Genomic DNA, 17550 nt, shown 5'->3' on the forward strand with positions numbered 1-17550 from the left:
TTCCATTTTGTCTGAGGTGCCCTGTCTGATATTTCTCAGTGCATATACCACCAGTAAGGCATTAATTCATCTTTTGACTCCTACATATATTTATATTAGAATCCATACTCTGTTTAGGCAAAGAGCAAAATGTGCTTCTTTGATCTTTTGAACCCATTCCCTTTCTGAAAAACCATCAGTTAATGCCTCTGAGCTATATTTAAAGTATTTCTCAGCTGATATTCTTGTAACCTAGTAACATGTTTAAATGTCTTCTTTAAAAAATTAAGAAATACAGGAACCCACCTCAAACGCTGCATTCTCCTTTTTTTTCTTTACACAGCCAAGGTTATCACAAGAGAAACTGCACTCAGCCATCAGGGTTGTGTCCACCACTTGTCTGAAACTGGCCTGACCTCCTAATTGCTACCACTAAGGAATTGTAAATTTTTAGTTAATTTAGTTGATCTCTCCAGAGGCTTTGGACACTATTGACTCCTCTGGGTTTTCACTATGTAACAAGAAGGCTAATCTTAAATCCAAGCTCTTGGAGTACCTTAATGCTACTGTGAGTAACTAACTCCACGCATTAACTTCCATTAATTATTTACATCTTTTAGTGCTTAGATAATTGTAAAATAAAAATTCTAGTTTTTTGAATGCAGAATGAAGAAAACACAGAGGCCTTTGGCTACCTGTATAGGAGGAAGTGGGGGAAGAGAACATTACACTAACTTGAATAGCCACCACTCTTGTCGCCTTCTCTGCTGAGCCCCTTCTTAACTCATTTACTCCTGACAATATCTTAAGAGACAGATATCACTATGAACCATTTGGAAACCAAAGAAGAGTCTATGGTGAAATGGATGTTTTAGAAAGATTAATAGGGCAATAATAAGATGAACTGGAACAGAAAAGAGAGGTACTTAAAAAGCTTCAGGAGGAATTTAAGCTTAAGGCATAGGACTAGGAAAGAAACAGAAAAGAGGGAAACCGAATGACATTATGATTAGGCAGCTTACGTATTGGCAGGATACAAATTGAGAGTTTCCAGCCAGACTGATTTGTAAATGAAAGTTGGGAAGAACTGGTTTGGCTAAGTGTTATTAAGAACATGCCCTACAAAGAGTTACTAATAATATGCCTTAGGTATTATAAAGTGTTATAACAGCAAGAAAATCTAATTGAGGAGATTTAGATATGTCTCAGCTAAAATCCAGTAGCTTCTTTAAAGACTTAAGAAGATATCCTTAATTTCATTTAGGTTCATGTAAAGATCTAACTTCAGTTAAACTTTCTTGATAAAATAAAAATGCAAGGGACTTTTGAATAACACAGATTACATTGACTATACATGAAAGAATTTAAAGTGAGTAAGTTAGGGTCAATTTTATGTTTCATTAGATAGAGACACCCCCCCCCAAAAAAAATCACAAAATCTTATTATTTAAAATATTTTAATTTTTAAAAGGTTTAAACCATATTAAAATTTAAATAATTTCATTACACAGTACTTACAGTTCAACGAACTGAAACAAACCACTTAAATCAGTTTTATTTACTTTCTAAACTTAAAAATATACAAACTCTTTGCCCCCTAGGAGGCTACAAAAATCAATAAAGTATTTAAATTAATACAATGTATTTGATCAAAAGGATTTTTAAAACTAAATTTCATCTGGTAAAACCCTACAATTACCAGCATGTTGACAGTAGATAGGAATTTGAAACAAATCCAATCTGATCAAATCCACAATTAACTGAAGTTTTCCTTTTATTCAGTTGTGAATAAAATAACAGCCACTGTTTTATCCAATGTACTTATGGTATCAACTTCAGAAAAAATGATCTGTCTAGTTTGTACAAAACAAAGACAATAATAGTTACCTTCCATTAAAAGGATGTGAGCTTTTCCAGCCTAGTTTTTTTCCATTTGTGTCATAATTTCCAAATAAAATAAATAGCTCCAGCTCCTGTCTTAGCAGTCCAGTTCTCTATGTGACTGTGTCTTCCATGAAGTCATCATATAGCCACTTACAAGTATAATCTTTGGAACACTCTATAGTTTCAAAAAGGCGTTTAAAATCTCGAGGATACATATTCGTTATTTTTGTTTTTTCCTTTTTTCTTGTTTGCTTCAATATATCCCTTGCATCAACTGGACTCAATGAACTGCAAAAGAAATACAGAGCAAATCTGTTTAATTCTTTTTCATAAGGGCTGTCAGTTAATATTGACAGAGATAGCTTCTAAACCTAATTTAAAATGCCTATTACATATAATTAATCTTATTCAGTTTAAGAGCTTACATAGACTATGTAGCTTTAACTACATTCCTTAAGTTTCATGGCTTACCTGTAATGAAAAGAGGAGATTTAGATTTTAACAAGTTCTAACCTGTGCTCACTTTGGCAGCACCTACACTAAAACTGCAACACATTCTAATCAATTCCTACACAAAATTGTAGTTTAACGTTGCCCTTTAAAACCATTCTTCCACCTACCTCTTTTGTCTTTTAACTCTCTTTGCAAAAATATTCTTAACTCTATTTAGGTTCATGTAAAAGTTCAGTAAGTTCAAACAGCAGAAGCTGCTATCTGGCAGTTTTCAAAGAGGGAATAATCGTGCACATTTTTATGTAACAATTACTGGTGAATAAACTATAAAGCAGAAAACTGCCTTATGTGTTAGCCTCGCAAGAAACCACCAGCAAGCCTCTGACAATAAGTAAACAACTGCATTAAAGTATTTTGGTAGAAAATATTTCCAATACTTTTTGATTTTGAATAGAATCCTAGTCACAGATATAACCATGCTTTCAATTCATAGAGATCTCAAAGGGAATTGTGAACATTTTGTACCAGTTTACCATATTTATTCCTTAATTTCCTATATTATTGGTATTTTCATTCAAAATAGCCATTACCACAAGGTGACAAGATAAAATAGTGGATTACTTTTACTAGTCTATTGTCACTTTTTACATTTACATAAATATTGTCCAACCAACGGCTCATTCAGTTAATACATTTAATGATGATCAAATTAATTAAAATGATTATTTTAACATTCTGCCCATCTTCTGACAATACTTTGAATGACTATGGGCTGCTGATTATAAGGTATAATGCATAACTCAGAAATGTACACATCAGCCCTATATAAAAATTATACTTACATAGATATGAAGGAGGTAATAATTGCTGTAATCTTTTATAAAGCTTTAGATGAAAACAAAAAATTTGGTCCAGGGCAGGAAAACTAGGGTGATATAATGATCCATCCCTATTTTGTTAGGAAATAGAACCAGGAAGGACAGGCAATGACAAGAGGCAGATACTGGGTGTGCCACCACTAATGCTGACTTTTTTACCACGGCTAGTGACAAGCAGCTAGTTCTTCATAAAGGTGATCCTGAGCACATACTCTAACAAAGGTAAAACAACTTGTAGGCATCCCTGGTCATTTTTCCAAAGGAAAAAAAAATTAAGCTCAGGAGATTATGTGGAAAATATAATTATATTTTTCTCAAAATGTGCACCAGGGAGAAGGAAGTATTTTGAATATGAGTGAAAATGTGCTACCTCACTCTGTTAATCAAGATATACAAGATATAAAAAATATTACAAGATATAAAAAATAACATGACAGTATAATTCTCGCATTAAATTGCTACTTTTATACTTGCTTTTATTCTTACTTACTGTAAGTGGTCTATTAGCTTGGCATTGCGCTTCATAAAGCACTGCTTTAACATGTGAAAAAATACATCATAGTTAACAGGTGTTAAGTTTTTTGTAAATAAATTTCTACGAGGAGTCAATCGAATAAAACACAGGTTTTGTTGTATTTGTTCTAATGATTCCTGGAAAGAAGGGAAAATAAATTGTATTAGTCATAAAATATTGCCAGAGCAAAACATTGTTCATTTACTCATTCAAGCTACATGTTAGAAGAGGCAATCAACATAGATCCTGAAGGTCCCTGTATGTTATTGGCTGTGCCAAGAATGCAAGGCTCTAACCCGCTCTTTACCTCAGCCATTTCTCAGAGTTTTTGCTGTGAGCCAGCTTGAGGGTTGAGATAATGTCTCTCTCTGGGACAAAAAAAAAGCAGGCTTGCTTAATGTTTGGTATGAAAGGAGTGGACTCCTTCAGCTGTGTCTGTTCCTCAGCTGCAATGCAGACCCACTGCATGCACACCATCCAGGTAAGCCATACCACATCACTCCATGGGACTTGGCAAATAAAATCCTTGTCTGACCCCAGAGTCCGTGTCTTTGGCCACACCATCCAGGTAAGCCATACCACATCACTCCATGGGACTTGGCAAATAAAATCCTTGTCTGACCCAAGAGTCCGTGTCTTTGGCCACCACCCATTAACTTGTGAGTAAGGCTAAATCAAATCCCAAACACGACACTAACATGTATTGAGTCTCTTCTCTATTTGAGGCATAATGCCAAATCCTAAGAATAATAAAATATTGACTTTTAATTTTCAATTGGACAGTTTTTTAAAATATGGAGTTGGCAAGCTATGGTCCATTGCCTGTTTTCTAGTCTGGAGCTAAGAATGGTTTCACATTTGTAAAGGATTTAAAAAAAAAAAAGAAGCAATAAACAAGGAATACATGATATAGACTATTTGTGGCCTGCAAAGCATAAAACATTTACCATCTAGCCCTGCTCCAGAATATTATTATACAGATTAAAATAAAAACAGTATAACACTCGATGTAAGGTTAAGATTTTTTCCCCCTAAAATTATCCCTCATAAAAAAGGAGAACTGTATGTTTCCTTAGGAAATTTCACATATTAGGTAGTGATCCCTTATTTATTTTATATGTATTTAAATATAAATATTATTTGTGGAAGATATATCAGCCCTCCAAAAAAAATGTAATCAATTCTAGTTTCTAGTTTTGGATGGCTACAGCTTAAGGAAGTGGTAAAAAGGCAAAAAATTCTAAAATATTTAATTATTAATTACAGAGAAGGATAACAGAATTCAAAATGTTACATGCTGTTAACAAGTCTTTTGAAGGTGACTTTAAAAAGCAACCTGGAAAACAGCTTTAGAGTTACAAATATACATTTACCTAACAGGGAAGCTTTTTAAAAAGCTTTCCTGATGGTAAATAGGTGGCTATTTGTAACTTAGGAAAAAAGTTCCAATTATAGCATAAAAACATGGCTTCAAAAAAGCATGAAATCTCAAACACTTGGATGGAAATGATGATGTGCTCTAAAAAACTTAAAAGATCTCAAAGTATTTCTGTAGCAGTTAGGAACATGCTAATATCAAAGTTCTGTGAAGTATCTGAATATGATTTTCTCAAGAAACATGATATTCGATTATTTCACCTTTATCCCTAAAAGTTTATACATTTAAGATGGCCAAAAAAAATTTGTAGCTTTTGATCTTACCATTGAGAAAATGAGAAAGTACCTTATATACAGAGTTGTTCATTTTGGGGACACTTGGGTAAGTTCCTAATGGTATCTGGCCAAAATGTATCCCTCCTATTTTGTGAGGCTATATAAATTATGCTTATTTAGAATGAAAGAGAACTAAAAGCACAATGATCACAATAATGATTGATCACTCTAAAATCAGACCCATTTCTAAACTGATAATTTTAAGAGTAAGGGCAAAAAAGTAAACACGGAAACTTCATGCTGAGCTGATATGATGGAATTCAGGCATCATTAGCATTTAATCCTAAAGCAGAACTCTTGAGTTCAAATATTAGTTTTGAAACTTCACCTACTTTATGACAATTGCACACGTACCCTGATATAAACTAAATAGAGGATCACTTTATACCATCATTACTTTGGATCTTTAGAAAGGTGAAAAAAACAAAAACAAAAGCCCCCACTCCCTGGGTAGGAAACAGATGCACCTACTGGTGAATTCAACCATTATAAGTAGTAATATTGCAAATTTCTGAGTTATTAATAAGGTATAAATTTTTGTTTTTAGTTTGCCACATTAGAATATTTAAATGATTAAATTTTCCAGATTTAATCATTTCATTTTCATTTTCAAAAGAGATAAAAATGGAAGTCCATGTTTAAGCCTATTACTATGCTAGCTTCCACTGTATAAATAGCTGAAAAATACAATTCTCTTCCAAAATAATTTGAATTTATTAAAAGCAATAAGATATGTTTAAAGAACATTTCTAGATATTCTAAATTAAAAATTTTAATAAATAAAGAATACCAGATAATCTTAAAGAGAACAAAAGATGTTCCACTTAGAGGAAAAACAGGGAAAGGTATTTGTCCATTCTTACCCTACACTTTGGCTTTCCCAGTTGCCCGTTTTGGGTGTATATGTCAAATGATGACCAAGGCTCCTTGAGGGAAGATAAACAAAAACATTTCTTTTAGTTCTCTGTGGTCCACGTGTCCCAAATTATTTGCTGCCTTGAAAAATATCCTGCCTAAACAGAATGAACCCAAGTCACCAGTCTAATTGGATTTAAGAAAAACAACATGTGATAGTTAAGACATATACATCTCTCTTTATTTTTTTTGTTTTGATAAAGAAATGGAGACTCAAAGGTCTATCCCAATATTAGTAACTATTATTTAGATAAAAGAAAGTTACTCTAAACACAATTACACAAATAGGTTCCCAAGTTATACTTTTTAACAGCCAACATTTCCATATTAGAGTCAGAGTCAGTTTAGGAGCTATTAGATCACTACTGAGGATACATTTGCCTTATTTTAGTGGAAAAAAACTATTCCTCAAACTCATTTGAATATGTTGGGACATGTAAGGAGATATACAAATAAAGATACTGTGTCGATTTTGAAAAAGATCATTACTTTCTTTGTATCTAATTTTTGTGCACACAATTTTGTTTGTGAAGCAAATTTAAAAGATGACCCAACCAAAAAAATTATCAAAAAATATATATACACACAGGTTAAATTCCAAAATAAGAGTGGGTTAAAACAGCATCTGACAGACTTAAAAGACAAAAACCTACGATATTGAACATAGGTTTGAATGGTCGAAAATGGTAATTTATTACTAACTACAGTGGCAACTGAAGTGGCATAAAAAATACAATTGTTGCCCATCCATGAAATTCCTAGCAGTTCCAAGAATGTCAGTAAGTGGCGGAAGGCCGGGCAGCAGCAGCGTGCAGTGGGCATTGCAGTTCCCCCGACTCGGGTCTATTCACAGCAGCTGGGGCACAGCAGTAGGTGCCCAGGAGACCTCATCCCTATCTACCAAAGCAACAGGAGAATAAATCCTGTAAGACCCTGGGAACTGAGTTGCACAGCTGACCCTCCAGCTGTAGATATATAATGGACAAATGTTAAAAAAGTTGGGTTCACAAAGACCTTTCTGGCAGTTAATAAAAGACAAAAATCAACATGGGGCCTTTGAAGACAAATACGCAGAACAAGAAAACAATGGAACTTGAAGTCCTCAGGGGACCTCGATGAAGAAACTAGCTGGAAGCCACAAGGACAGAGGAGGCTGAGATGAAGAGCCCACAGAATGAGGGGAAATCAGTGTACTAAGAAAGGATTTTAGGGAAACCAAGAACTACATACCAAGATGACAACATGTAGTGCAGGCAGAAAGCAGGGTCAGTGCTGGGAAGACTAAGTGAAAAGATTTCTGGGAATACAGGAAAATGATGAGAGTATGACAGATACAAAAGACAAGCAACAGAGATCCAACCTAAGAACCACATATGTTTTGGAGCGGAAAAAAAGCATAATTGGAACCAAAGCTAAAATCAAATGAGACTATTCTAACAAGTAAACACATTAAAGGGCTTCATGTGTTCCTGGACAAAAGCAATGAAGACACATTGCAAAATTTAAAAATTAAACCGATATATCCTTCAAAGAACAAGGCTCATAAAATATACAAACACATCCTATAAAAACTTGATATATACTCTACTAAAATAAAAAAGAATATGCAAATGGCAAAAAAGAAATAGTATTTATCATTTTTTTACTCTAGCCCTCTGCTATATATAATATGTGGCAGTCACCAGTCACAAGTGGCTATTAAACACTTGAAATGTGTTTGAGAGGTGTTGCAAAATATACAGTGGATTTCAAAGCCCTCGTACACAAAAAGAATGTAAACTATGTAATAACTAATTTAAAAGATTGATTATATACTGAAACATTTTGAATTGAGATGGTTTAACAAAATATAACATTAAAATTAATTCCATCTGTTTCTTTTTTACTTTTGATAATGTGGTTACTAAAAAATGTAAATTTGCATATGTGTCTTACACTGTAATTCTATAACTCTGATCTTGCCTAAGGAAACTAAAATGGGAAATGCTCTAGAATGAAATATTAAGTAGCCATTAAAAATTTAAGAAAAAATATTCAGTGACAAGGGAAGAAACTTATAGTTAACTTTTAGCTATTAAGTTAAAAAAATAAGATATAAAATAATATAATCTTCACTATATAAAGAAAAAAATAGCATAGGAAAAATAAAAGACAAAATATGTCACAAATGTCAGTAGTAACCGCTGGGTGGTAGAACTGTAGTGGTGATTGTTTAATTCTTTTCTTTCATTAACATCTTACATTTTTACAATGATCAATATATTATTTTTATAATCAGAGGAAAACATAAATATTCATGATAAAAACAGCAGCACAAAGTTACCTCACTCTCTTGTCTTCAGTAGTTGGGAAAAATAATAAAATTAATCTTGAATTTTTTTCTCCATTTACTGGTCACAGAAATGTAGCCTCTCTGAAAACAACCAAGTTCTCTGCTGAAATTTAGAACAGTTTTACTCACCCTATGCAGAAGTTTAATCTCACAAGCTACTTGCCAGAGCACGCTGAGTGCCTGGTACAGGTGTGGATTCTGCGGATTTGCCATTAGCTTCTAGTAAGAGGGAAACAGAAAGTACACGTTATACCAAGTATAATCAATCAAAACCAAATGTTGGATCTTAATAGTAACAACGATGTGTAGCAATTAAAGAAAATTAGAATTAAATGCAAAATCTTAACTGCAACCGTTTCAAAGAAGAGAAAGGCCTTTTAAACTTTAATACTGAAATAAATATATTATTCTGTACACTTTAAAAAGAACATATTTGAGACTTAGTTCCTTTAACCATATCTAATCCATCGGGGTAAAAACCTCATTAAAGAAAAAAATGAAACAAAAATGTATAATTACCACGGAGGACAGGTGTATTAGAATATGTACCAAGTGAGCTATTAAATTTTGAGTCAAGAATTGTTCAGCTGAGACTTGAAAGAAAAGAGGTTACCTCAGGGAATGAGAAGGCACTACAGAGAGGAAACCACACGTGAAAAGACTCACAGTGAAAGAAGCATTAGAACGTTTTCCGAGCAGCAAGATGAAACCTGATAAAGTGAAAGTTTCCTATTGCTCTTCCTTTCATTCTTTCACATATTTACTGTATGTACAGTCTCAAGGTTCTGAGCCCCCTACTGTCCTTCCACAGATAGTCACTATTTACCTACTATCCAGGTCTTGGTGAGCAAATCATCCCCTCTCTTCTTGCCCCGCTACCTAACCCATAGCTCCATTTTATACAAATACGCGTCTCCTGTTATATTGGACTGAAAGATTAATAACATGAGGCATTCTGGGCAGAAAAGAAACATGACTCTCAAGGCAATATAAATGATTTCATGAGGCCCTTTCATATCGGTGAATCAAAAGTAAAGTCTGAAACTCTAAAGATTCCACAAAAAAACTGTTAGCATAAAGGAATTCAGCAAAGTTGGAGGACACAAATCAACACAAAAGTCAGTTGTATTTCCATACACTAACAATGAACAATCTGAAAAGGAAATTAAGAAAACAATTCCATTTACAAAAGCATCAAATAGTAAGGAATCAACCAAGGAAGTGAAAGATTTGTACACTGAAAACTAAGAACACTGCTGAAAGAAATTAAAGAAGACACAAATAAATAAAAACACATCCTGTGTTCATCATTTGGAAGATTTAATATTGTTAAGATGTCAATACAACCCAAGTGATCGACAAATTCAATGCAATCCCTATGAAAATCTCAAAGAACTTTTTTTTGCAGAAATAGAAAAATTCACCCTAAAATTCATATGGAATCTCAGCAGACACCAAACAGCCTAACCAACCTTTAGAAAGAACAAAATTGGAGGACTCACAATTCCTGATTTCAAAATTTACTACGAAGTTACAGTAATCAAAATAGTGTGGTACAGGCATAAAGATAAACACATAGAACAATGGAATAAAACAGAATCCAGAAATGGACCCTCATGAATTTGGTCAAGTGATTTTTCAACAAGGGCACCAATGGGGAAAGGACAGTCTTTCAACAAAGGTGCTGGGAAAAGTGCATATCCACATGCAAAAGAATGAAGTTGGACCCTTACCTAATATCATATAAAAAAAAGTAATTCAAAATGGATCAAAGACCTAAACATAAGAGCTAAAACTATAAAACTCAGAATAAAATGGAAAAAATCTTCATTACATTGGATTTGGCAATGATTTCTGATATATGACACCAAGGCAGAGCAACAAAAAGAAAAAAAAAGACAAATTAGACGTTGTCAAAATTTAAAACTTTCGGAATCAAAGGATACCATTAACAATCTGAAAAGGCAACCCATAAAAGGGGAGAAAAATATCTGCAAATTGCATACCTAAGAAGGGATTAATATTGAGAACATATAAGAATTCCTAAAACTCAACAACAAAAAAAAACCAGACAACTCAATTAACTACTCCAAAGAAGATATACAAATAAAAAGATGCTCGACATCATTAATCTTTAGGAAAATCAAATTCAAAACCACAATGAGATACCACTTTACACCATTAGGATGGGTATTTTCGAAGAAACATAAAACTATAGGTGTTGGAGAAAATGTGGAGAAACTGGAACTCCTGTGCCCTGCTGGTGGGACTATAAAATGGTGCAGCCACTGTGAAAACCAGTAAGATGGTTCCTCAAAAAATTAAAAATAGAATTACCATATGATCCAGCAATTCCACTTCTGGGTATATACCCAGAAGAAATTGAAAACAAGGACTCAAAGAGATATTTGCACACCAATGTTCACAGCAGCATTATTCACAATAACCAAAAGGAGGAAGCAACCCAAATATCCACTGATGAATGAATGGATAAATAAAAGGTGGTGGATATACACCATGGAATATTATTCAGTCTTAAAAAGGAATGAAATGCTGACACATGCTACAACTTGGATGAACCCTAAAGACATTATGCTAAGTGAAATAGGCCAGACACAAAGAGAAATATTATATGATTCCACTTATATGAGATACTTAGAATAGAATAGTCAAGTTCATAGAGATAGAAAGTAGAACAATAGTTACCAGGGGCTCATGGGGGGAGAAAATAGGGAGTTAGTGTCTAATGGGTACAGAGTTTCAGTATGAATGATGAACAAGTTCTGAGAAGAGGCAGATGGTGGTAACAGTTGTACCACAATGTAAATGTACTAATGCCACTGAACTGTACACTGAAGAATAGTTAAAATGGTAAATTATGTATAATTTACCACAATTAAAAAAATGTAAAAACTTGAATCTAAAGATTGCTCTACAGAAATATAAAAACAATCTTAGTACTCTCAAAAGTCATGAGCCCAAATTAAGACTACTCAAAGAAAACCTGCAGAACTCTTTCAAAGCCAAAAATAAATCAAGTACTTGTTAATAACTCACCTGGCATTCCTTTTCATTAATAAACAAATTTAGCTCTACTCGTCCATATCTATATATGGAAGTACAGGAATATATGTCATGTAAAAGTTTCCAAAGCGTCTTTCTCTCGTTTTTAGTTGGGAAGATTCCAACTACTTTTAAAGGGATACCTGTTAAGAATACAAGCAAATATATTTGAATAAATTCTTAACACTTTTCCCATGACCACATTTTATTGAGTCAAACTAAGTTAACAAACTATATTAATATTAATTTTCTTTCAATTAAAAGTAATCCTCAGTACGTTTCCTTGATATGGAACTTGGTTTCGGCACAACTGCTCTGATTATTTGTGTCTAGGTGAAAGGAGAACAATATTCAACTTAAGAGCATCATCCCGTAAATTTATAACATAAGCTGTACACGAATCTGTTCAACAAACTAGGTACACTACTAGAGAAAGCAGGCAAATTATAAGGTATTTGCTTTAGTGAGTGACAAAAATTACCTTTTGACCAAGGAAGTGCTTCTATTCCCAAATTCTGAAAAAGCAACTCTGAAGTCACAGTAGGAGGTTTTACTGTTCCATAATTTCTAGGATCCAGTTTAAAAAAGTCACAGTGGACTATATCTAGTTTTCCACCCAGATTTCTTCCTAGGGACTGAGAGACAGAGATAACACATTAAGAAATTTCTGTGTTATGCAGACTTTGTAACAATTTAAAGATCTACTTCAAAAAAATTCTTATAAAAACATTAGTACCTAAACAAAGTTGTAAAGAAACCATTACTAATAGACTCTAAAGTTTAATCGTTAATACAAATCAATTAATGCCTGAAAAATAATGAAAGTACAACAATCTTATCAAGAAAAAGCCCCAAAACAAAAAGCCTTCAACAAATTTTTACTTATCCCTTTACTTTCTTTATGTCAATGGCATCATCAGTTGTTCGAAAAGCTTCTTCACACTAATCTCTAATTCTTTAGTAGTGGCTGCCTGGAGCACTGGGCACAGATTCTGAGACCACAGCTGGGTTCAGGTAGGGAGCTGTGATCCATCTGCTAGTTACAGAAAGATGTTTCACAGTCGAGAAAAACAAAAAAAAAATATTAAAGCGAAAGGTAGATGATTCAAGAGAGTATTCCTTTTTTTCTGGAAGAGTTTCATTAGTCCTTCACCAAATGAACTTAACTCATTGTGTAAGTCACTCTCCACTTTCCCTTTAATTTCTCATTTACTTTTTCTCAAGACAGGCAATTCTAGAAGGAAAGCTCCTGGTCTGCGGCAAGAGGTCCAAGATACCTCAATCTTTTTAAAGCCTTGATTTGCTCATCTAGCAGTAGCGCTAGAGAACTTAGTACTGAGAGGATTAGCTACAGACTCTGTACACTTAATTTGAAATTACAAGAAATCATTTAGAAGGCAATATGCTTTCATGTGCATATTTAGGTTTTCATACAGAGAATTCTACGAGTATTTATCAAGGTTTCAACAAATTTGCAATTCAATGTTATGAATTAAAAAAAACTTTTTTCTTAAGCATTTGAGTTCAACCAATAAATATTACTAAATTTATAAATCTAATAAATTTCAGTGATCACTTTCAAAGAGACCCTGGAAAGACTAATAGAAGGAACAGATTGGGGGTGGAAATCACCAATTTTTGGTTGTGTTAATTTTGAGATACTGATTAGGTGATCCAAGGGAAGATGCCAGGTAGGAAGCTGTAGAGCTGGTCGGTGGAGTGGTCCAGGCTGAAGATATAAATTTATAAGGATTTGGCTTGTCAAAGATAATTAATTAAAGCCAGGGAGATGAGATCTCTAGGGACAAGTACACAGGACTATGGCAAAGTATGGAGTAACTTCAGAGTCTCGTGACAAGGAGCTGAGACTAAGACAGAAAGTAAAGAAGAAAACCAAAAGAGTGTGGTATTATGAACCCTAAAGAAAAAAGCACTCATATAATGCGTACCTTAAAAACTGGTTAAATTATTCTATATGTATAGCAATAAAATAATCCCACAATTTGTCATATTTTAATCTAATTAAGGAAAGCTAATGAATTTTGGCTTGATGGGAATGTAAAAAGAATGTATACTTTATGACTTTGTTATACTTGCACCCCAAAAGGGCACATACATTTTTGTTTTAGCGCCTGTCACTAACCATTCAATTCAAACATGGTAACAGTCAAAACTCCAGAATAAATCATTTGACTCATAATAGTGAAATCACATTTTAAAACTTGACTGTATTTTGGATTCAAAAACAGAAAGAAAAAAGGACAGAGGAAAGAGAAGTAACCCTTGAGTTTCCACTAATCATTATATTAGGCACTTTAGTTTATCTTATGTAAATTACATCAAGATAAACAAAAGCTAGTATCTCTTCAAATGAACATATACAGCTAAGTATTTCTGCAACAATAGTTTCCATGATTCAAATAGGATATACCATGATTTGTCATTAGAGAACACAATTTGTAACAAGTGTATCTCTAGTACATCCAGTTAGGAAAACAAACAGTTCCTGCTTGAAACATTGTTAATGTGGAGCCCCAGGAATTTTATCTGGTCAATGGAGAGGGGAAGCAGGAGGAGGGATTTTAAAGTTAGATAAAAATCGGGAGTCAAGCATCATCTCTGAAAATCCTTTCAGTTTTTAGGATTAAACTTGAGAACCTTTGAGAGGCTAGAAGCATTGTCTGCTTAAGAGCACCACTTTAAGGCCTTGATTTAAGATCACAAAGGTTCTAGTTAAATGGTTTCTTCCTTTTATCTTGGCAAACACATGAATTCACACAAAGCTTTATTTGAATTGCTTTTCACTTCATCCCTACAATGGTTAATAAGTGAAAGAACATGTACTAAGGGCTGAGCTCAAGTTAGAGCTGAAAGGAGGAGGAACTGGTGAATTACAAAAAATAAAAATAAAAACCATAACTAGAACGAAAACTAGTTCGAATCAGACAGGCTTTAGTCGATGATGTTCAAATTTTGTGCTTACATTTATAGCTTCAGAAACATTTTATAACTGATATTTCTGTAAGATATATTATGTCAAGAATTTTCTAGCCCCTACCTCTCCTTTTTTCATTAAATCAATTGTTTTTAAACTGTTATCTTGATCTTATAGAAAAGCAACTATTGTGTTACAGGATAACAAACTGTAAACGAAGACATTTTAATGCCATCTAAATATGTGAACATAGAGATTCATTTTCAAAAGTAGGCCTTTTAAAAAAAAATATCAAGATTAAACCTATCTTGTTTTTAATTTCCAAGTTGAAATTACAGATGGCTATGTTTACTAAATCACATTTCATGATCTTGAATATGTGAATAACTTGTGTTCTTTTTCTCTTCATGATTCTGGAATTCCAACAGATTTTGCATCAATTAAATAACCTTGCTAGAACCTTGAATTCTTTTCAAAGCAGTCAATTGTAGAATAATGCACATAGTTTTATTAATAAACAAATAAGCAAACAGCTATATTTGGTAGACATTCCCATGATTATTTATTGACATCCTGCAGTTTTAGAGAACAATATTTTACGTGAATTCAGGAAGTTGACATAGGGAGATATGAGTCCTAAACTGAATCTAGAGATTTATAAAGGAGAGAGGAAGAGAAAGAGGAAGAAAAAGAGGTTGGCAATGATGTAAGAAAGTTCCAGTTTACTGTTATGTGATCTTGTCTGCTATATCAGAAGCAGAATTCACTGAAAAAATCCATTTGGACAATGCTTTCACTTCCTGCAATTGTATCTGATCATACCAAACCTTTCATGCCCCTGAAACACTAAATCCAAAGTTAATATAGTCCCATTAACCTGATCTTACTATTTCACTTAGATTGTAAGCTCACAGAAAGCAAGGGCACAGCACAGCCTACTAGAGACAAGGAAATAAACCTAGAGATACCAGTTATACGCTTTGCTCAAAGACACTCAAATAGTCTGTAGCAGAGATAGAAGCAGAAAACAAGTCTCAAAACTCCAATCTTTTAGTCATTCAACAAGCATTGATACTTACTATGTTCTATTCATAGAGGCTGAAAATCTAAGGCATGGGCCCTAAAAGTGATCTGACAAAAATAGCGTGCTTAATTTTACTTCCCTAAACCACTGCAAAGGGAACTGACTGATGAGTTATTTTTATAAACTAAAAATATACCTCCAAATGTGGAATAAAAGTTCTGTCACTTTCAAGGGCAATCACTCTGGCACCTCTTTCAAGTAATGCTTGAGTCAGGATTCCAGGACCTAGTATATTAACACAAAGAAAAGGCTATTTACAAAAGAAACAACATAATTTGTCAGTATCAAAAAAAAAATCAGATGTTTTACATGTATTATTTAATTTTAATTCTTACATCCCCAAAGTAGATTTACATTCCTTGTTTACATATAAGGAACCGGGATTAGATACAGTCACTTGACTCTAACTTCGCAAATGGTTACGTGGTACTGCTTGGCATTGAACCCATTCTTCCAAAGACTGCAAAACCTGCACTCTTAACCACAACGCTTCACCTCCTCTCAAGGAAAAAAAAAAGGTTGCCTCTAGCTTACTCACAGTGTATCCAGATATTATCATCATCAAAGATACTGTCTAACCCAGGGGTCCCCAACCCCCAGGCTCCGTCCCTGGCCTGTTAAGAACCTGGCTGCACAGTTTGCAGCGGCTCCCTAGCGCTAGCATCACCGCCTGGGCACAACCTCAGACCGTCAGGCAATACATTCTCATAGGAGCGCAGGTCCCTGGTGCCAAAAAGTTGGGGACTCCTACATAGAACTGACTCCTCACGATAGGAAATGATGTTGTAAAAAGTTATTTTTCAAAAATCTATAAATCTTGTGTTCTCAGCATCCTGCTAATGGTTTACTGGAGATGCACGGAAGGGTAAAAGTTCTTGGGGGGTCGGGGGGAGGGACAGGTTGCAACTATCTTGGGGAATCTAAGAGCATGTTCTATTTGGGGACTTCTAAATAGAACTGACTCCTCACGATAGGAAATGATGTTGTAAAAAGTTATTTTTCAAAAATCTATAAATCTTGTGTTCTCAGCATCCTGCTAATGGTTTACTGGAGATGCACGGAAGGGTAAAAGTTCTTGGGGGGTCGGGGGGAGGGACAGGTTGCAACTATCTTGGGGAATCTAAGAGCATGTTCTATCAAAATATTGTGTAAAGTGCAAACTGCTACAGAAATAGTCTATTGTGTCATGATTAGTATAAACCATAAAAGCTGCTTAAAGGAAGGGGCCGTGTCTTACACGGCAACGCAAGGTAGTCAATAAAAATTTGCAGAAGCGATGAACATCCAAAAAAATGCAATCCACGATGGACTCACCTGGATTGCACTCCAGGAATAGCTGACAAGCTTCGTGTTCTTCCCGAAGGATCTGCCCCACAGTCTCAGCCAGTCTCGGACTGGTTATGTAACGCCTGGATTCTAAGCGGCACTTAGACACCCACGAGGGCGATTCTCCGAAACCCTGACTTGGCAACAGCTGCGGCTGGAAGTCAGAATAACCACGGCCTTTCCCCGCCAGGGCGTCCCTCCACCTCGCCGCTCCGCACCTCAAAACGCAAAAACGACCAGCACCGGAAAAGGCTGACCACGTCAGCCGCGGTGGAAGCACCGCCACTGGGACCCACATCTTCACCCTCTAGGGTCTGTCCCAATGTCACCCACGGTCATTACATCGTCAGCGAACTCCACACAGGGAATCCCACGTGCAACAGAGACCCACCACCGGCTAGGCCGGGCGGAAGTAAACGCTACAAACTGCGCATGCGAACATCCCCTCGCTTGCCCCTCACTTCCGGCCGGGTG

General features: G+C 34.8%; 1 protein-coding gene across 1 annotated transcript; it reads right to left on the reverse strand.

The window, feature by feature from the left end:
- Positions 1 to 1419: 1419 nt before the first annotated feature.
- TFB2M (transcription factor B2, mitochondrial) lies at positions 1420 to 17500 on the reverse strand. Its single transcript, XM_006914265.3, has 8 exons — positions 17065 to 17500; positions 15887 to 15975; positions 12213 to 12366; positions 11726 to 11874; positions 8798 to 8887; positions 6285 to 6347; positions 3685 to 3845; positions 1420 to 2151 (listed from the first exon to the last, which is right to left on the reverse strand). Exons 1-8 carry the CDS (start codon positions 17372 to 17374, stop codon positions 1974 to 1976), a joined length of 1194 nt encoding a protein of 397 aa, XP_006914327.1. The 5' UTR covers positions 17375 to 17500; the 3' UTR covers positions 1420 to 1973.
- Positions 17501 to 17550: the final 50 nt, after the last annotated feature.

This window comes from Pteropus alecto, unplaced genomic scaffold (genome assembly GCF_000325575.1).
Source record: "Pteropus alecto unplaced genomic scaffold, ASM32557v1 scaffold115, whole genome shotgun sequence".
Classification (NCBI taxonomy): Eukaryota; Metazoa; Chordata; class Mammalia; order Chiroptera; family Pteropodidae; genus Pteropus; species Pteropus alecto.

Coding starts and splice junctions, on each gene's coding strand:
- TFB2M (XM_006914265.3), bottom strand. CDS start 17,374: ATGTGGGTCCCAGTGGCGGTGCTTCCACCGCGGCTGACGTGGTCAGCC. Junction 8,888..11,725: donor TTAATGAAAAGGAATGCCAG/GTGAGTTATTAA, acceptor CCCTCTTACTAG/AAGCTAATGGCAAATCCGCA. Junction 2,152..3,684: donor AAGCTAATAGACCACTTACA/GTAAGTAAGAAT, acceptor TTTCTTTTGCAG/TTCATTGAGTCCAGTTGATG.